General features: G+C 42.0%; 1 protein-coding gene across 2 annotated transcripts; it reads right to left on the bottom strand.

Annotated features, from left to right (window-relative positions):
- Positions 1-551: 551 nt before the first annotated feature.
- Positions 552-20335, bottom strand: LOC306799254 (phosphatidylinositol 3,4,5-trisphosphate 3-phosphatase TPTE2-like). Of its 2 annotated transcripts, none has more exons than XM_079300009.1 (19): positions 20050-20335; positions 19533-19606; positions 17447-17524; positions 15240-15287; positions 14388-14546; positions 13855-13974; positions 11079-11178; positions 10242-10305; positions 9664-9728; positions 9067-9127; positions 8743-8824; positions 8572-8660; positions 6041-6102; positions 5057-5137; positions 3975-4080; positions 3239-3336; positions 2770-2865; positions 2234-2304; positions 552-798 (listed from the first exon to the last, which is right to left on the bottom strand). In XM_079300009.1, exons 2-19 carry the CDS (start codon positions 19580-19582, stop codon positions 696-698), a joined length of 1533 nt encoding a protein of 510 aa, XP_079156135.1. In that variant the 5' UTR covers positions 19583-19606; positions 20050-20335; the 3' UTR covers positions 552-695. The 2 variants fall into 2 exon arrangements, with proteins under 2 accessions (XP_079156135.1, XP_079156136.1); XM_079300010.1 differs by having other exon boundaries at positions 19533-19608; positions 20076-20133.
- Positions 20336-21394: the final 1059 nt, after the last annotated feature.

Here is a 21394-nt window from a genome sequence, read left to right as displayed (position 1 = left end):
CAGGTCTTAGGACAACTCAAGAGGAGCCAGTGAGCATTTGCACTATTTGCTCAAATGAGCAGGTGCAGATCAAACCCCTCATATGCAGGTATTAAAGCAGCCACACTAACTGATCCCAGGCAGCTGGAATGCTCAGGAGCTGATGAGAGCAGCCTTAGGGCAAGTGGCCATTGCAGCCCTTTGTGGGGAGGTACAGCAGCAGAAAAGCAGCAGTGCAGCCTCCAACCTCTCCAGGCAGCTCCCAGGCCTACATAACTCATTACTGATGATGACCATTTCAAAACCAAGACTTCTGCTCAAGAAGCAGCAATCCAACAGAGGGAGATTAGTATTTCCCCCTCAAAATTCCCATATTCTACCCATCTGTGGAAAACCCCAATGTTGACAGAGTCATGTCAGGTTTTTCCAGTCTTAAGCAGTCTTCTGGTCTTCATTCACCATCACAATGCTCATGCTTGAAGACAGGTCTGACATTACTCAAACAGGAATTAACTACATGCAGAGATATTTAAGCTCCAAGAATCCAAGTAATTAAGTAACTCTTCAGAGTATTTTTGCCCTGCACAACAGAACTTCATGTAACTTTATTTGAGATGTTGTATCTACATAGAAATACATTAAGTACATCCAAATGACACTGCTTCACTTTATACTGAAACAGCAAGACATCATGTTTCCCTTCTTTCAGATTTCCCTTATGGATCAATAAAGTTCACCTCCACAGCAAATGTCTCACTATAGATTTTCCACGTTTTAGACTTGTGAGGGTTATCCAGCTCATTCCTGGGAAGGTAGAGTCTGAAAGACAAAATTCAGTAGTGCATCTTACAGCCTAAGACATGCTTTTTCTTTCAGCCAGCTGAAAGATCTTCCAGCTCAGCCCTAGAATATCAAATATCAGACCTTGAATTTAAAAGGACATCAGCCATGCCTACACAGTGTTTTGCATCTTATGTAGTCTCAAAAACAAAGCCAACCTGATGGGTTTGTGGGTTGGCTCCCCACCACCCTCACACCCACAGTGCAAGACAGAGAAAAATTAACATTGCATTCAGCTTAAGGCCTCCTCATATGATGCAAGTGCCAGGAATTTAATAACCAGCCTTCCTAAAGGCAAGGATTTAATTCAGTACTCAACCTCATCAGGTGGGTTCTCCAATTTCAATATTTACCAAATTAATGCCTAATTACCACTTAAAAGCACTTGCACATCAGCCATGTCTGAATTAGAGATACAGAGACAGAAACACTGCCTTCACAGCTGTTTCACTTCTGATCACCCTAGTCCACTTCAGGTCTACCAGAAGGTCTGGGCAAAAAGGGAGAAAAGGTAGCCTAGAGGGGCATCCTCCATAGTTGTGGAGGAAAAAAAGCACTTCAGCACAACCCTCAAGATGCCAATATTGCAGGGCCATCAGTCAGCTGGCACACACTTCTCCTGGCACTGGCTTGCTCTAATTGGTCAGCATTGAGACTGAAAGGTGCATTGGTGGCTGAGCACATTAACTGTTACATACAGACTCATGGCTACCTCTTCTCAGGCTCTAACAGGATCAGTTACGTAAAAACAGTTTTCTTTCTATTCCAGTCATGGAGAACAGAGTAATTATATATCATATGCCAAGTTCACTGTTCCTCTACCTAAATCTGTCAAGCAAGGCAGACTTGATAAAGCTCTCTTATCTCTGCATTTCTACATCACTCCCAAAGCAAGACAGACAAGCCTAGCTCTCACCAACTGGACCTTCCCCAGGAGTTCCAGTCTCAGCAACCAAAATCACAGTAACTTCTAACTTTATTAAAAGCATGAGAAACTATAAGAGGGTCTTTCTTTGTGGTCCCAAGCATCAGTACCTCTAACTGTGACCTTAATGTCTGCCTGCTAAGCTACTGAGTTCCTTTTTCTCAGGCAGCCATACCACAGAGGATAGCAGATTTGAATAGTTAGCATTACATTTTTTAATTCAATTTCACTAACAATGGTTAGAGAGCACCAAGGAAATCATCCAATGGTTTAAGTTAAGATAAAAAGCTCCCATATGTTTAAAATATTTGTCACAGCACAAGCAAATGCCTGCTCACAAGTTACAGTTGAGAATCAAAGACCAGGATCCACACAAAAGTCAGCTGGCTGATCAGGCCTTCCTTGTCTCAGCTTTCACTATTTATGATCTTCTAGCTCCATGCAGACATCAGAAGTTAGGATCTGAAGGCATTCACTATGATCACTTACCTATTATTTTCAATAAAGGAAGTGTTGAACCAGAAAAAGAATGGGCAGTCATCATAGCCTTTTGGGAGAGCCTAAACACAAACACCTTTTTTAAAGACTGTGTTACACAATAGAACTTTTGTTTGTAGAGCAAGGGTACCCACTTTTTACTAATTTGTTTTACAAAACTAGAGTGCCAGAATCAATATACTTGAAGAGCCCCATATCATACACACATCACTATTTTCTCTGCAATTATTTCAGTACCAAGACACTTAATACTATGAGGTGAGACCCCCCCCCCTGGTTAGGAGCAGCAGATATCCAAGAAAGATGCCTTGGTTGTACAGCTGTTTGAACAGCCAGGTGCTTGCCCTGCTTGCCTAGGCTGATGTTACACCACTTGCTGCAATCCTCACTGCACAGTGAGGCACAGCAGGAGCCACTGGGGAGGAACAGATTCTGCCCCATGCTGCTCAGCCAGGTAGGACTCACTGCAGTTTGCACTGCAGGCTCTCCCCATACCCAACTGAAGGTCTTTACACTGGTATACTTACAGAACTGCATTCAAATCTGATTTTCACATCACCGCTTACAACAGGGCAATCTTCCAAGCCAATCACTACAGAGTCACTTTCAGAATCAAAGAAGAGCTGGATAACAGAATAAAGAACTTGTTTTATGAAAGCTTCTGCAGCAAGATGAGTGACCAATTCATGACAAGATCTAACTACTCATTCATGGTACACAAATACAACAGTAGTGCTAGAATAACAAACAACAGTTCAAGCTGCTCAGGACAGAGTAACTATTTGCATTTAAATGACTCCCAGGAAAATCTTTCACTATCTACTACATTTCCTAGGGTTTTGCAAAGTTTAGCTTTTTTATCCTCTTGGAATTTACATTATCCATTTAGTTAGACTATGTAGAAATTTAATATTGGACATAAAATTAAGACACTTTTAACCTACAAATCAGTTTTTAGCTTTTTTGACTCAACTCATGTGTCTTCACAATACTCACCTTGCAGTTTCTTTGAGTGGCACATACACATTGTAGAACAACTTGCTTCTTTGTTATTATCTGCACCTTCATATCAGTTCCATTGCCTTTCCCAACTCCTAAGAACAAAGTGTTGCATTATACCAGAGGCACAGACATTAGCTGGAAAAATAAGTAATCACAAGAACTAAGTGCAATCCCATTCAAAAGTATTTTCCTTTCAGAATGCCTTGCTCAAGACTCTAGAGAACTCCAATTTTAAAGGTAAGCCAGGATTCAGTGGTTGAAAATAGTGTTTTGAAGTTCTCCCCACTAGGGGAACAGGCTAATGTAAACTCTAGTTCCCATTTACTGAACAATAACAGCAGCTTGAACTCCCCTGGAACAAGGAGTCATCAACTTCCAGCCTTTGATCAAAATTACCAGTGAAAATGTACTGTGGCAGGCATGTATCTAAAGCTCAGAAACATCAGTGGATCAGGTTCCACTTGGGGAATTAGTCTCACTTGAAAAGTGATTCCCCTTCCAAAAAAAGGGCAGGTTGTATGTGAACCATCGTTTGGTCAGACATCTAGAAAGTGACACAACACAGTGCAACTGATTACAAAATACTCCTCATTGTTCTGTGTAATTTAAATTCTCAAATCCCAGTAAGCCTATATTCCTACTACAGGCTTAGCAAGATAGACAGTTATCAGCTGCCTGTAACAGGAAACCATTACCAGATAGAAGAATGCCCAAATGCAAGAGTTCTTACCATGCATAGTGTGAATTTTGAGGTTTTTTATTTTGAGTTGTCTCTCTGGTGGGAGTTTCAAGTTATACTTGTTTTTCAGGATCTCATAATACCCAACATACCTACTCTGTAATGCAAAAAACCGAGACACATTATTTAGTTTCTGTACCCAACACAGATTAATTCTAGGCAGATGTAGGATTTAAACAGATTTTTTACTCCAAGTTTTTAGCTCTTCAAAGTCCAAAACTAAGAAGAAAGACAATTGTTCTCCTTCCCTTTCTCAGCTGAAACAATTTTCTAGACAATTTTGACATCTAGATTTTTAGTTAACATTTAAACTTCATGTTTTAAGAGGAATTCTGTACTTTTTAGTTCAGCAAGAAGTAAAGAGCTTTTATACTGCAGCCTTAAGAGGCTGAATGTCTAAACATAGAAGATATTTTCATTTTACTAAAGGACAGCTACACTTCTATTTTTTACCAGCAATTATAAGCACCCATCACCAGATTCACTTCCCAACTCTGCATCATGCAGAATAGTAAATCAAGATGTGGTCTGAGGCAAAACTTGTGTAGAATTTCCCAGTGAATGCAGTTTGCAGAAGATGCATTTCTCCAGCCAAGCCAAATCAGCACCATGGCCCCACCCCAGGCTGGGCTGCAGGCTTCTGTGCACCCCTGTTAAACAGTCCAATTTGCCTTACAGTGTCATGCTCCTGTGAGGATGTCCAGACACGCTGTGGAATCTGCATCTGTGCAGATATTCTACATCTGACCTGACACATCTGTCCAGGTTACCCTGCTTGAACAGTGGGCTTGGACTGAAAGCTTTCCCAACCTCAAAAACTGTTGTTATCCTAGACACTGTACTCCAAATCTGACATTATTGTGAAGAGAAAGTTATAAGGGAAAGGAGAAAGATGCAGGGCAACCCTGTCAGCTGTTTGTCTTCCAATTCACATAAAGAATACAAAAAGTTCAGGAGTTACGCAAATAGTAGGAACCTACATCTCTGAAACAAGGCAGAGGAGATGGGGTAGCATAAGCACTCACAAGGTTAATATTGGTTTGACTACTCCTCCTGACCCTGCTTCAGCTTACCTGTGAGGGAGTTTCAACTCCTTGAAACTTCGTACTTGTGCTTCTGTCAGTTCTTCTCTCCCCAAAGTAGTCCAAACTTTCCTACACAGGATGATAATTTCAAGGGTTAAGGTATCCATCCCACCATCACTCCCCTTGTTGAGAAGGGGACAGTAAGCTAGAACAATAATACTCAAGTTCAGGAAAGGAATGCAATTGTGCAAGCGGAAATATACAATAGTTGTTTTGGTACCTTCTAAAGGAAACTTTTAACTGCAAGAAGAAACTACTAATTAGGAAGTCAAATATGTCATTCATGAAAGAGTGAAGGAGAGCAATATGACTTTTAAGCTACTGCTTTAGAACCATCTGTATTTTTCAAATGAACACTAGTTCATATCTTCACAAAGCAAACTCAGAGGAAAATGGTGATTAAGCTGCAGAGACTACCTTGAGTGTCCTGGACCTCCTTCATCCCCAGCCTCCAGCTGATATATCACACCTGGGATACTAAAGCAGCATCAGCACCTGTCCTGGCTGGGACTTGATCTTTCTCCCTTTCCCTAGAAGGGCTTCCTTTTGTAATGCTGGCTGTCAAGACAAGACAATTCTTGACGCCTCACACTACTTCAAGGGAGACCAGGCAAAACTTGCTTAAAATCACTTAAAACTACTGATACTATTTTTAGGAGAGTTTGCTCAAAAGTCACCTACAGCTTAAATTGTTGCTCAAGACCCTAGATACAGTATTCCTCCAAAAAGAATCCTTTAAGTTGGTAACTTGTTAAATTCTATTTTCTCACTTCTTTCAGATCATTAATCATTTCCATCAGAATTTACACTGCAACAAGACTTGCATGAACTTTTTTAAAACCAGACTTTTCAGAGAATCCTTTTTCTAGTATGGAATTTTTGCAGAATATTAGTACATTTCACCAATTCAGTAAATCCTAAAAAGACATTTTGAATACTAAACAAATCAAAAATTAAACAGCAGTTTTTTACCTTTGCACTCTCAAACTGGTCACTGTCTATGAGCCAGGTACAGACCATTGTTCCAGTCCTGCCTGTATTAGACATGTAATACAAGTTGAATTACAGCAGTTCAAAGGTATTTGGGATTATTGTGAAGGTGACATCATCTCCAGTTATCTGTATCAAGAGTTATAAGTGACAGTCAAGTATTTCTGAGAAGAATGAGTTAAAGACAAGATAATACAGTTTGTCAATTTGTTCCTTGTCCCCATATTTTCATTACTAGAGACACTTAGGCAGCTAGTCAGTATCTGCATATTCCGTTCAGCAGGAATATAGAGTCATGCACTCTACTAAATGAGGCTATAAGCTGAAACTTCCCAATGCTATAAAGTGTCAAGAGTTGTTTTTCTGCCCCAACTGTTTTCCCTGCAACCCTACTAGAGAAGCCATTAAGTCTGCTAGCATTACAATGCCTGTATAGTTTCAGTTTTTAATTTAAAATCTCAGAGGTGAAGTCACCCTCCCCACACTTGTTCTTCAAGCTGGTTTTGACGTGCAGGTAGTTTCAACATTCAGTTTTACAAAACTTTTTAAGACAGAGCTCCACCTGGGGGCAACTATTTAATGTTAAGTAACCACCTACTTTCAGCCAACTATTCACAGTAGTAACAGCAGTTGGCTAAAGACATGGCAGGTATTTGCAGGGAAATTTGGCTTACTTGCAGTTATTTATGCATTTCAACAGCTCCCACACCACTGTTGGTTCACACAGCACCTGCAGTTTAGCTCATATGTTTGACAGCTTTCACAATTCTTGTTTCTATAAGACATCATCATACTCTATCACCTAATATCATGAGTGTCTTGATTTAAGATCCAGCATTTAACATTCTAGAGGGATAAATGGAGCAGATCATCTTGAGTGGTATCACACAATAAATACAGCACACCAGGATCAGGCTCAGCCAACAGAGAAGGGTGGGTCCAGCCTGATCAAAATTAACTCCTTCTATGAGAAGGTGACCCACTTAATTGGTAAGTGAAAGGCTGTTGATGCTGTCTACTTGGCTTTAACAAAGGCTTTGACACCATTTCCCATAGCATTCTCCTGGAGAAATTGGCTGCTCATGGCTTTGACAGATGCATTTTTCACCAGGTAAAAACCTGCCTGGATGGCCAGGCCCAGAGAATGGTGGTGTTACATCCAGTTGGCAATTGGTCATTAGTGGTGATCCCAGGGCACAATACTGAGGCCAGTTCTGTTTAATGTCTTTACCAACAATCTGGACAAGGGGGTTGAATGCATCCTCAGTCAGTTTGAAGTAGACACCAAGTTGGGTGAGAATGTTCATCAACTGGAGGGCAGGAAAGCGCTTCACAAGGATCTGGACAGGCTGGATCAATGGGCCAAGGCCAACTGTATGAGGTTCAATAAAGTGAAGGACTGGGACCTGCACTTGGGTCACAACAAGCCCAGAGTGCTACAGGCTCAGGAAAAATTGGCTGAAAAGCAGCCTACTGGAATAAGACATGAGGGTTCTGGTTGACAGCAGCTGAACATGAGTCAGAGTGTGCTCAGGTGGTCAGGAAGGCCAATGGCATGCTGGCCCATATCAGCAATATTCTGGCCAGCAGGACCAGGGCAGTGATTGTCCCTCTCTGCTTGTCACTGGAGAGGCTGCACCTTGAATCCTGCATTAAGTTTTGGGCCCCTCACTGCAAGAGACATTGTGATACTAGAGTGTGTCTGAAGAGGGGCAACAGAGTTGGGGAAGGGTCTGGAGCACAAGTCTTCAAGAAGCAGCTGAGACATCTGAAAGTGTTTAGCCTAGAGAAAAGGAGGCTCTGAGGAAACCTTTTTGCTGTAAAGGTCATAGTGAGGTGGGATTAGTCTCTTCCATCAAGTAACCAGCAACAGAAAGAGAGAAAAATGGCTTCAGGTTGCTCTATGGAAGTTTAGATTAGATATTAAGAAAAGTTTCTTATCCACCAGCACTGGAACAGGTTGCCCTAGAAAGTGGCTGAATCACTGTTCCTGGAGATATGCAGATGTGGCACTGAGAGACATAGTTTAGTGGTGAATCTCATAGTAATATATTAAAAGTAGGACTTCATCTTAAAGGTCTTTTTCCAACCTAAACAATGGATAGGTTGCACTATGTTACAATGTACAATACTGAGCATGGGTGACTGGCTACCAGAAGCCAAAGCAGTCTACCACTTTTAATACTAGCAGGTTTAGTAGTCCCCCTATCCCCAGTCTTTCCTGGGAGTCTGCTGTCCCATGTGCCAGAACACCAGAAAGTTACTGAAGAACATTTTAAGAGACATAATGACAGCTTAGACTAAGAACCAATTTAGACTACCTAAAAATGGGGTTGTTTAATACTAAACACAGAGTACTATACTCATGCTAGTCATCACAGTGTCTGCAGTGTTTGTCAAGTTACACTGTAAACCCATCTCAGAGTATGGTTTAAGGTCACACTTTAATCAAAGAAGCTACAACACAGAAGTGTGATTTGTAGCATACACAGATTGCACATGAGAAATCTTACCTTTTCCTCCTTTACAGTGAATTGCTACAATGTTCCTCTCATCCTGACTCATCCATTCACGGACACTGGCAGTGAATTTCAGCATGTCCCTAAACAGGAGGAAAGTTAATGAATCAAGGCAAATGCCTACATGGAACTATTACAATATATGTATTTTTTGACAAGACTCACTGTAGTGCTGGGACATTGTGGTCATCAATGAAGATCCTTTCCACCCTGTAGTGAAAGTACTTGGGGTCATAGCCTTTTTCACCTATAGGAAAAGATCTGTAGTTATGCCAGGAAGGGAGAAGGATTGTAACAAAGTGGTCTAACACACAACAGCTGGTCTGAGCATGTACTAGTGTCTAAAATACAACAGCATTAATAGACAGATTAAAATGAAAAACCAGAGGTAACTTGGCTAAAGCCAGGCATGCTTATCTTCTGGTTTCATACTTTTCACTTATACATTAAATTTTAGCTCAAATATAGTCAGCAGCTAAACATACTCACTGCAGAGATTGTAGACTTTATAGTGATCTGGATGTTTGGTGTCCAAAAATCTTGCAACTTCCTAAGCAATAATGAGTTCAGAGTAGTTAGTGCTCTACATGTCATTTCCATTGCCACCTCAACCCCTCACATGGTATCAACACCTGCATTCATGAACAGCCCTTGGAAAGCAGGCCTGTCTAACCTGACAGCCCCATTCTCATCTGGAATAAAAGTACTACTGCAGCTATCTTCCTGGCTCTATATATGTATTTCTACAACATCAGGAAGCACAGCTCTGACACTATCTATACAGACACTTAAAGCCACTTTATTTAGGTGAATAGATCTTATCACCATTACTAGCCTGGGACAAAACATTCCCAAAGAACAGGAGCATCAAAGCACTGGTGTATCTCCACTATGAGATACAAACCACTAAGTTTAGCTGAGACACTATAACAAGCAGTGCAGCACAGTGGAGATCATCTGTCAGTCATTCCAACCAGCAAAGGCAGCAGAACTAGGACTGATATGATCTAGGCCACATGTAAATTAGCAGAACCTATAAAAGAAACAGGTTTCAGAAACAGTGAATTTGGTAGGTAAGATTTTTACCTTTATGGGATTCCTGTAGAAAGACTGCTTCCCAGAAGATGGAAATGACATTGCAATAATTCGATCTGTTGAGAAGACAGCAATCACAAATAACAGCAGGAAGCCCTCCTGCACATAAGAACTGCATGACTGAGAAATATCCTTATGAAATGTCTTATTCTTACCCTAATGATAAGAACAATCTACCCATTTCTGGTAGGCTTTCTTCTACATTTAGCATAGCTAGAGCAAGACAGGTAATGTTCCACCAAAGCATCAGCCACCATCAAGTGGCAGTGTCCACAGAATCTGAAGCAAATATAAGTAAATAGTTTCTCAACATTTGTCACCTAGACCTCAGATCATTTCTGTCAGTATATACAGCATGTATAACTCTCCCAGAAGGCTAATTCTGGAGAATAGTGTCACTCAGGAATCTTTATTTCATAATTCCAAGGAAAAGGAGTAGGCCTGATTTAACTTCATACTTAAAATTCATGAGTCTAAAATGTCTGTATTTCATGACAAGCTCTCATTAACTGAAAAACAAGTCTTCACAGGACACAACATGCTGCAAAGTGACATTTGTTTCCACAAACCAGTAATATAAGTGAGATCCAGATCAAAGCCATCTTTCATATAACGTCTTTTGTTTTCAGAGACCTGACCAAAAAAAAAAAAAAGTAAGTGTTAATCTTCCACAAGAACGCCAATGATCACCAAGTGTTGCTTGCTAGCAGGAAAAATTTAACCATCTAGACTCTCCAGTTAAGCTTGAGTAGCAGAGCCTCATATCATTACAGCATTATCCAAGAGCAAATTCCTTGTATTAACTTCTAGGTAGCAGCTCTGTATAGAATTTTTACCCTCGCATATGAAAATATGAAAAGAACACTGCAGATTCTGTGAATACTGCAGCATGAATTGTTCTTTGAGTGTTTGAAGACTGAGGGGAAAAAAGAATAAAGTTACAGATACTGTAACCAAGACTACTTATTCCTAAACAATGGGACTTACTTGAAGCTTCAAGTACCACTTGAATGCCCCTGATGAAAATAAGAGGTATTGACAGAGGCTTCAACAGCTAGATTGCTTTGTTTGTAAACATAAAGCATCAGACACATTAAAACTCCTACCTTCCTCCATGTGAGGCAAAACAGTCTATGTAGCACACAAACTAGAAATTATCAGTTGAGACACATGGAGTGTTGCAATCACTTTGATATGCTTTCAGGTCAAGCTGCTGCTTACTTGAGCAACTTGAGAATGACAAGACTTTTCTGAAGGTGGAGGCAAAGCTCCAGAGCCCTGTCAGGGACATTGAACAGATGTGCTGCTTGGGCAACACTATCAATTGCAGACTTACCACTGATGCTGCCTGAAGAAAGAGCTGCAAACAGTAGTAGTAGCTTAGATGTGTTAAGAGGCCAACTTACCATTCTCCTGGTCACCACTTCGAGTTGCTTCTTTTGTGAAGCCAGACGAAATACTCTTATCAAGATGACAATTCTCAGAATTCGGAGGAGAATAACCATTCTAGATGGCAGGTTCACCGTAAAAGAAAATAGACACAAATAAACTTACAAGCAAAGATTGAAGCTGTTTAAAAGAGAGAAAGCTTAAAACTTGGTTTCATATGTTGAACTAGGACATCTCAGGCTGATTTTGGAACAAATACAATATCATGGGTTTATTGTTATGGGTTTTTTGCGAGCACATGTTTTCAACAGCTAACAGAACCAGAAAATCCCCTACTTGCTCAAGCAGACTTCCACAGGCACCTCTGGCTAGAAAACAACAAATTCCATTAACATTACCCGTTTTATTACCACTGATTTTTTTTTTTCCTTGAAGCTAATTCTCAACTATATATTTAAGTATATGCAGCCACACTAAAGTGTATGTAGACACCTGAAAAATAACTAAAAAGAAGCTAGACAGGCTAAGTACTTCATGACATGATTAAGAAATCCGAGAACAGATTAGTATGTATCCTGTGTTTAATCATTCAGCAACCTGAGCACTTGGTTTGGTTCAAGGAACTTTGAACTACTGTTGAACTTTGAAGCAGGAAAGCAGCTTAGGAGAGTGGTTCTATCAAAACAATTGAACAGGAGCAGTTGCTTTCCCACATTCCTAGGGAAAAGCTAATATTCAATTCATTCCTTGAGGTGGTAAGTGAGCATACATTTTAGAGCAACACACACACATTCTAAGTTTTGACACATTTGTGTAAAAATGCTGGTGAATACCAACAGCAAGGAAGACAGAACTCCACTTGAACACAGTCTGCTCCCCACTGACATGGAGCTTGAAATCAGCAAGGTAAAGTTGTCCTAGATATCTGGAGTAAAGCTGCAGTTTTTTTCCTGAGCTTCTTCCAAATTCAATATCACCCTCCTGTTTTCAAAACAGAATTTCCTTGGAGCTAGCAGCAAACTAGATAAACTAAAACTGGGCTGAAAACTCCACAACCCCTCTTCCACAACTCTGAGAAGCAACTCCCCAAGATAAAAGCCATTTGCATTCTGTCCTTGAGGAAGTCAGCCTGTTAAGCATTAGCCCCAAGACAGATATCAAGCTCTCATTCCTAAAGTCCTTTTATAGGTGAGACTTCAACACACCCAGCTAGATCAGGTTAGAAAGAGAAACCATACTCCTCTGGTGCATCAATGAAATTTCACTTGTCATGAGATGTCTCAGAATAATTAAAATTTAAGATTTAAGATTGCTGTTTTCTTCTTGAGGAAGGACTCAGAAAAGAAAAGTGATAAACCCCAGTAAGGCTACTAGGAATTAATTGGATTTTGTGGACACTACTGCTGTGTTAGGTGGAAGTCCACCATCTCAAGATTTGGTATTTGGTCAAATCTGAGTTATCATTTACTGTCACATAGCAATATTTTGGTTAGAACACAATTTTTGAGCCTTTAACAAGAGAAGCCTTACAGAGGGCCTCAAAAATTGAATGGGTAAGATAGTAGGCCTCAGCTGAGTGTCTTCTGAGAGCACCAGTGTGAAATCCTCTTTATGTGAGCCAAAAATCTATTCTAAATTCCCATCAACTTCAGCAAGTCAGAATACAAAGAACTTGCATAGACAACCTACAGCTGGATGGATCAGCGTAGGATCAGGCCTACTACTAGCATAGCCTAGTAGAGATAAGAGTGCAGATTACCCTGTCACACTGGTTTTTTTTCCCCTCCCTTATCTGGGTGCTCCTATGAGATGAAAGCTGATTCAAAAAAATGTGGCTATAGAAATGGGAAGTAAAAACTCCAATAAATGCTTAAGACAATCTAGGAGGAAACTAGATTGCAAAAGCTATTCCTTTGACAGTTTTACTTCTTGATACCCAAGTTTAGCAAATACTTTAAGAGAAAACTAGCACTTACACATATTTGTCCAACTCTGGATTCTTCAATAACTAAACTTTGTTTTCTTCTGGAATAATGTTCCCCTCTTATGCCCATTAGGCAGCTGAATTTGAAAAGTGGATGGCTTGTTTTTTTTTTTTTTTGTTTAAAAAGCTCGATTTTTCCCTGGCTGATGCAAGAGAGTTTCTCTAAGTCAAATCTAGTGCAGATAAACTCATCTTAAAAGTTGTAGTTCTGTCTCCATCAGGAATGGATCAATCTCACAGGTTATCCTCTGATCAAGATATAGAAATCAGAAGGAAATAGGACTTGAAGCAGCTTATGCACATAAACAGCATGCTTCCTCTCCCCAGAGCATTGCTGAAAAATCCAGCATATATTACTATGAGGCTTTTGGGAAAGCAAAGGGAAGGAAACAAAACAGTTTGTCAACTCTTACTACTGCAAGACCCATTAGACAGAGATCCTCCCTTTGTTGTCTGCTCCATTTGCTATGATAATCCAGCTTTTCTGACTACCTTCAGACCCTTCTCTCTCTTAGGGTTACTGCACAACTTTCCCCAAAAGTGTTTGAGTCAGAGCATTTGATGGTCTCACTTTCACTTACCCCAACTAGTATGTCCAGATCCTCTCTGCCTTTGAGGCAGGGACAACCTACAGCACAACCACAGACCAAAGCTGTGTGTCTATCCTTCACTGGTCTGTACCATGACACACTATTACAGGTCCATTTGGGATCTCATACACACACATCTGGCTCAGAGGTGTCCAAGAAAATTCTTAGAAGATTATCAAGAAAAGAGCTCACACTCACCAGCTGCCATACCACTCTTACCTTGGTATCTCCCCTGCTGCATCAAGGTCTAAGAAGAAGTATGTCAAATTAATTAACAGGGTGCCCACCACTATACATGCATCCAAAATATTCAGTTTGGACCGGAAATAATTCCTGAAGCTGAAACCAAGGAGAATTTTAGACAGATGTCAATATAGGTAGCAAAGACTGAAATATATAATCAAGAAGAGAACCATCTATACAGAGCTACTACTGGAGACAAGCTCTCCTGCAGCTGTCCTTAACACTAAGCACTGAAGTCTCACTAAGGAAGCAATCTTACCCCTGATTTGTGCACTAATTATGGCAAAGCTGACTACAGTTTCCAAGTGCTCACTTATACTGAAAACACTTACAGGTTGTTCTATAGAAGGGTAACCACCAACATACACAGCCAAGAAAAGATGTGGCTATTATCTATGACCAGAAAATTAGCCAACAGGACACCATAGCTCATAATTCAAGCTTGAAGCCTTGCTTCCTTCCTAGCTTGAGGATTTGCCATGCTGACTTAATTTTTGCCCATGACTTACCCCTCCACAAACACTCTCAGGAGAACATCAATAAGAAAGAAGAGGGCTATTGCCAGGGAAACACCTTCAGGAATCTCTGTACTCTTCTTTCTCTCACTGATAGCCAGATCCAGAATCACAACTATAATGTCCACAATGATAAGTACAACTCCAAATACTCTGCAAAGAGAAAAATGCAAGTAAGTTTGAGAGGCAGGAATGAACATTTAACTGAACAGCACAAACCCTTATTCCTAAGTTGTTCCAGCAAGAGTGTGTTCTCTTACATAGACTGAAGCCTGCTTAATTAGAAGCTGAAGGTCTCCAATTGCATTTTTAAGTGATATGCACAGAGACTATCATCTATGTGGAACCATACATTTACCTCAGACACAGCTGTAGTTATTAATTTATGATTTCACAGCTACCTAGAAGCAGTGCAAACTTGAATGCTTTAAGGCATAAAAGTACCATTGCTGCTTTTACATTACTCAGCTTCCCTCCCTCTCATGACCTAATACAATCCTTAAAAATAACTGTCGTTATTGGCTTGCCTTGTTCCAGCATCTAGACAACTGTTTGTTCAAAGGCTGCCAGCCAAAAATAAGCCATTAAAGAAGTTTTATCCAAATCAATGACACTTACAGTTCTGACTTTTGGCTCTTCTTGGAGAATGTAGTCATACCTGTTTAAGTCTTATTTTTCAATTCTAGTACTTTTCTCAAGTTACCTTTCCTGGGGGTGATAAGGCACTCAGTACCTTCAGACAAAGCAAGCTGGAGTTACTGATGTTTAAGGAACTCTTCAAGTTCTTACACCAGAAATGAGGACTTTTTTTACCTTTCCCACATCATTACAAGCTCAAGCTTTTACCTGAATCCAAATGACATCACAAATGGGGCAATTTTTCTCCTAGTTGCACTGCAAGAGAAGAGAACCGACATCATGACAAGAGACATTTTGCTACACATATCAGCCATAAGGGCACTGTTATATTCTTTTGTTCACATTCCTTTGGTTTTACTGCTCTGCATAGTAGTGATTTCTCTAAAATGAGATTATTCAATTGCATTCATGAAGTATTTAGGTTAAGAGAGTACTTGAAAACAGTGTTTTGATCACTTGTTAGGAAGAGTATTAATTAGCTTCCAGATCCTAGAAATACAGAATATGTACTTATCCATAACATTATTCCATGTCACATTTCCGGTGATGCTTGAACTCTGGCTTAGTAAGCTATAAGAAGTGAGTTTATATAACAGCTATTGGTCAAGAGGAAGATTGGAAGATAAGCATCTCTTGATATATTTTATTCCATTTATTAACTTATTGTATCAGACCATTCCCAGGCCTGAAAAGAGCTACACTCATTAAAAGCTCCTGTGCCTTTGGAATAGAAGAATATAAATCCCACTTCTACTTTAAAAAGGAAACATCAGTTTGGTTTTCAGATTGAAAATCTAAATATCTTCTAAGAAAAAGTGTCTCTGATGCCAAGTTCTTCTAGTTGTGAGAATTATCTTCAGTCTTGACAGGGTCACAGCTCTTGCTGCCAGTTACAGTAGATTTGTTGCCTCTTTGGTATGCTTTAAGCCCTTTGGTTTAGAACAAAGCTTTTATGTAACTCTCTTTCTGCCTGGAAGCCTCTTTAGATTATACCAAGAACTAAGGTAGAAGTTCTTGGTGTAGAACATGCAAACCTCAAGTCCTGACAGAAAAACAGACTGCAAGCCTGTTAAGTAATCACAAGACTACTTAACTACTGTAAGCATCAAGCCTTTTCTTAGACATTTAGAAGAAAACACCTTTTTTTAAGCATATTACTAACATCAGGACTTACCATCAGTCCTAACATATTGGAAAAAAGTGCTGATAAATTTATTTTGCGCTGTTGCGAGAGTTTTTTGTCAGCTCAGTAATGCACATTGCACCCTAGTGATCCTGTCCAAAATACTTATTTCCTCTAGGACAACTTAAGCATCACATTTCACTTGGTGCACTTCAATAACTCAGCTTAAGACAAAGCTAAATGCCTTTGAAGTGCTGAGGCAGCACCTTGCTTGGGTTACTGAATTAACCCACACTTTTCATTATTAAGTTCTTACTCTTAAACTAAGGTACAAGGTCTAACCAGCAAACATTTGCATTCTCAAGCTGGAAGGATATACGTTGTAGTACTCACTTTTCCTATAGACATCAAGGATACATTACCACATCTTGTCCTGAGGGTAGCTCAGCACACAGAAGGTTTTCCTGATATTTATGAATGCAAAATATCTAAGGAAACACTGCAGTAGTGACACTAATGGTTTGTTGGTGTATGTCTGTCCAGTCAATCCTACAGCTGTAGTGGGGACACCAAGACTTCAGCTTCCACACTCTATGGACAAGTGCCTCTAACTAGGTACAAAACATACACACACCACTCCAAACTGGCCAGGCAACATATTTAATATGTTGAAGGAAACACAGCACATCCGATTACATAATCATCTCAGAGCTTTTATGATATACAATTTTAAATTCTGACTTCTGAAATATAGAAAAACACATTGTCACATAGAATACCTGAAATAACAGGCTTAGGCTAACTTTTCTTGAGATGCAGGACTTGCCACTGACTTAACTAAGTTTGTTGTAAGAGTAACATGAGGTAAACACTGTCAGGAAATAACTGCTTCAAGTACAGAATTAACTACTAGCAAGTTTGGACAATTTAGTCTTGATGAGTGACATGATGCTTATTGTTATGCTCAGATACTCATCTCATTTTCTCACTGGCACTTGTTCTTCTGTGCTCTCACAAATTCATTCCTTTGGGAAAATTTAATCAATGTGGTTTGGCCTACTCATTCTCCATAATATGATGGACTTGTGCTCTTGGGTTGAGCTTTTATCTCTAGAGGGATAAAAGAGGCTTCCTCAACTTCTTTGTCTTCACTATGTACTAGAAGAAATGTCAATATCAAACACTTTACTGGGCTTATCTCTACTTCAACAAGCCATCTGCTTTCTTATTTAGGTTCATCAGATTTCACTCCTGGGGTTAAGCAAAGAAATTCAGTACATCATTAGCTTACTTGGAACAGCTGTCTGGTCCATTATTTTCATCACGACCATTATCAATCTTTACTGTGGCCTCTTCAGTTGTTGGAGAGCTGGCAAAGAAATAACACAAGTCACACACTGATAGAGATGTCAACTCTGTATATTGCTATGCTTTGTTGTTCCAAAAAAAAGAATTAACTGTCAAGTCAGCAGCAGCCTGAGCCAGAGCACAGGCCCAGCACTAGGGGAGGAAAGACTTCCCCCATGTTGGCATAGCTGAACTTCTTGGCTTGTGCTGATCTATTTCCTATTAGCAGTCCATTTCACAAAGGTTTTCCTTTTTCCCCCCAAAAAGAGACAGATGTGTTCAGCAGTAGGATAAAGGGCTTTGAAGCAGGGCATCCACAAGTCTGCTAAGGACTCAACAGTCCAGGCTCTAGAAGTGCCAGAAATAAGCATATGCTAAAAGCCTTCAGAGGGTCCAAGTGACACTAATGCTGTTACAGTGACCTTCTTGTACAGAGAATTAATGTTTTCACCAGGAAAAGCCATTGCATAGAGTTGTTTTTGTGCAGAGCAGGATACCAGACCGGAAACTGGATGACCAGGGCAGAAGCTGAGCTAGTGCTAGAACAGCAGTTTTTTGGGGTAGCAGCTGCTTGCCATAACTTCCTTAAAAGGGTCTCTTTAAATAAAGTTTTTGTTTTTTGAAGGCCACATGACAATTTCAGAGAAAAAGTGTAGCATCAAAATCCACGAGTCCTTATTTAAATAGTCTCCACAGAAACCCTGTGATGCACAGCCACACTGCTGGATGAGGCTCTGCCTCTGGTTCACTGCTTCATGGGCAGGAACAGCTACATACACATATTCAATACTGATGTTTCCATACTGTCCTAAGGCAGCCTAGCATTAATGTGACAATTCTAAGGATTCAACTATTCCTCATCCTCAGCAACAGATCCATGCACCAGCACTGCTTCTGCAGTCTGGGCTAATCACCTTTTAAGCAAGAAATTTAATGATACTTCTACAGTTTCAGCAACCAGTACTGAGGCTTCACCACCTGCACTCAGCATCAGGATCCATAGAAGAATTATTCTGATGCAAAAATCTCAGCATTCAAACCTCATTTTCCAGCTCCAGTGTTCCCAGTGAAACCACTGTCCTCATTTTGTTCCCAGAGCTGAAGCAAAGCTCTAGTGATGGATAAGCATTCAGGTTTGCTTCCCAGCTATTCTTACTGACTATTCACTTGGGTGTTTACACTTACTGAACAGCAGAAATACTTCACTTACTAAAGTCTGATACTGCAATTTTGCTGCAGGTCTTTTGCTTATACCTTCTCATCCTCTACTGTGATTAAAAGATGCCACAAGAAGAATGAGAAACAGAAGTGTTTTCAGTTAGGAAGACAATCTTTAATACAAAGATAAAACAGAAGTCCAATCCAAGCACAGTTTCCATAGTGCTCCCACACAAAAATTCAGTCCTAGATATTGCTTTCCTCAGAGGGAGTTTTGTTTTGCTGATCATTCTACATCTGCTTGTGGTCCAAGGCAGAACAAGCTCTCAGTCACAAGCTACTACAATTCAGCTTTGACTAGGGGGGTGGAAGAGAATAAAAGGAGGACATATTAGAAGAAATTGTTCCCTTCACACATACACCCCATACAAACCATAAGCTTTTCTGACTGCTCATAGCTAAAGGCAACTTCAGACTTGAGGATTTTAAAGCAAGCAGAGAAAGAGCATCTTGCTCTACATGAGACCTTGACATTGTCTTGTAAGTCCCTTGACAGTCTGGATGCTAAAAGAGAGCACACTTTAATGCCATGGGCTTATTACACCAGGGATGGAGGCCTTGTACTCATTAATCACTTACTAACTACTTACAAGAAGTGAATCAAAACAGTGCATTTCTGTGAAAGATATCCCTCCTCTCAGACAGTGGCAGTGGTGGGACAGGGGAGATTAAAAGACTCTGTGCTATATAAACTTCAGACACTCCACCATTGTTCTCTTTGTTATATTTGAAGCACTACGAACCTAAAGACAGGGTAACACACCACATATTCAAACCCAAACCCCCTCACTGGCACAGTTCATTTCACTCACCCAGACGAGTCTCTCGGCTGGGTGGCTTGTTCATACCTCACAGCTGTCATCTTGCCTGTTGTTTCCCTGCTGGCCTGAAGAGAAGCACACCGAGTTAAAGTGGGACACTACAAGAAACAGCGAATAGCAGCGTATTACCAGCAGCCTCACCTTTACGGTCCCAGGCTTCTGCTTCACTTCTATTTCCCCCAATGATTGACAAAGCTCAATCCCTTAACTACAACATTCAAGGCACCCAGCACTCTGACGAAGAGATTTTGACCGCACCAAAAACGCCACAGCGATAACAGCATCTCTCCCTGACGATAAGGCGTTTCACGCTGCTCCAGGCTCTGAGACACGGCGGAGCCCCCGCCGGCAGCTCCGGGAGAGCTGCGGGCAGCGGGGACCGCACGGCCGGGCTCAGCTCCGGGCGCTGCCCCGGCACACCCCAGCTCCCCGACGGGAGGCCCGCAGCGGGTCCCGCCGCATCCCGCTGGCACAGACCCCCCGGAGCCCTCCCCCATTCCCACCTCACCTCGGCGCGGCCGCCGGGCTCAAAGTCGAGCCTGGACACCGCCCCCGGCGCCCCGCGGACTCAGCGGAAAGTTGGGTTAAACTTCCTGAGGGCTGGATCCTGGCCCCCCCGTCCCTCCTTCCCGCCTCCAGGCCAGCCCCTCTCACCGCCGCGCCGAGGCCGCGGCGCGGAGCACGAACACGCCTCAGCGCCCCCGGGCCGCCCGCAAATGTCCCGGCTGCACCTGGGCCGGGCCGGGCCGGGCCGGGCGGAGCCGCCCGCTGCCGTGCGAACGGCCCCGCCGCCCGCGGGGATCGCCAGCCCCCGGCGGGCCTTCCTGCGCCGCTCCACCGTGGGGCTGCTGGAGGTTCGGTCTGCTGCAGGGTGGGAAGGCTATGCAGGGGGATCTGGACAGGCTGGAACCATGGGCCGAAGAGCATGAGGTTCTACAAGGCCAAATTCCAGGTCCTGCCCCCGGGTCACAACCTCCCCATGCAGCGCTGCGGGCTGAGGGCAGAGTGGCTGGAAAGCTGTCCGGCAGAAGAGGACCTGGGGCGCTGGTCAGTAGTGGCTGTAAATGGGTCAGGAGGCCGTGGGCCAGGTGGCCAAGAAGGCCAATGACACCCTGGCCTGGAACCAGAAATAGTGTGGCCAGCAGGGCCAGGGCAGCGAGCACAGCACTAGTGAGACCACACCTCCGGTAATGCGTCCAGTTCTGGGCCCCTTAATTCAGGAAGGACACTGAGGTGCTGGAGAGTGTCCAGACAAGGCAAGAGAGGTGGTGATGGGAGCACAGGTCCCATAAGGTGCAGCTGAGTGCACCTGGGGATGTTTAGCAAGAACAAGAGGGGCTCAGGGGAGACTTTATCACTCTCTACAGCTGCCTGAAAGGAGGGTGGAGCCAGGAGAGGGTCAGCCTCCTCTCCCAAGTAAATAGTGACAGGACAAGAAGATACAGTCTCAACCTGGGAGATTTAGGTTGGACATTAGGAAGAATTTCTTCGCAGAAGGAGTCATTAGACATTGGAACAGACTGCCCAGGGAGCTGGATTCACCATTCCTGCAGGTGTTCAAGGAAAGACTGGACATGGCGCCTTAGTGCCATTGTCTGATTGACATGAAGGTGCTGAGAAATAGGTTGGACTCAATGATTGCTGAAACCTTTTCCAACCTCATTGATTCTGTAGTTCTGTGTGGGGCCACACTGCCCCCAGCCCTCCCGACCCCAGCCAGCCTCACCACCTCCATCCCAGTCCCAGCCTTGCAGTTTTGGTAAACTTTTCTGCTGCTGTGGTTTGATGTCTCTCAGTGCCTTTCCCACGGCATGACAGCTTTGAGGGGCTGCACTAGAGGCAGGGGCAGTGCA

Source organism: Erithacus rubecula, assembly GCF_903797595.1.
Source record: "Erithacus rubecula genome assembly, chromosome: 1".
Lineage (NCBI taxonomy): Eukaryota > Metazoa > Chordata > Aves > Passeriformes > Muscicapidae > Erithacus > Erithacus rubecula.
Note: the sequence above shows the minus strand (reverse complement) of the source record. Positions and strands in the feature narration are given on the sequence as shown.

Bases quoted from the DNA above. Each gene is read 5' to 3' on its own strand.
- LOC306799254 (XM_079300009.1), bottom strand. From the start codon at position 19,582: ATGACAGCTGTGAGGTATGAACAAGCCACCCAGCCGAGAGACTCGTCT. The intron at 9,729-10,241 runs GTTTGTGGAAAC...TCTTCTCAACAG, and splicing joins GGATCTCACTTATATTACTG to ATCGAATTATTGCAATGTCA. The intron at 9,128-9,663 runs GTAAAAATCTTA...ATTATTGCTTAG, and splicing joins TCTACAGGAATCCCATAAAG to GAAGTTGCAAGATTTTTGGA.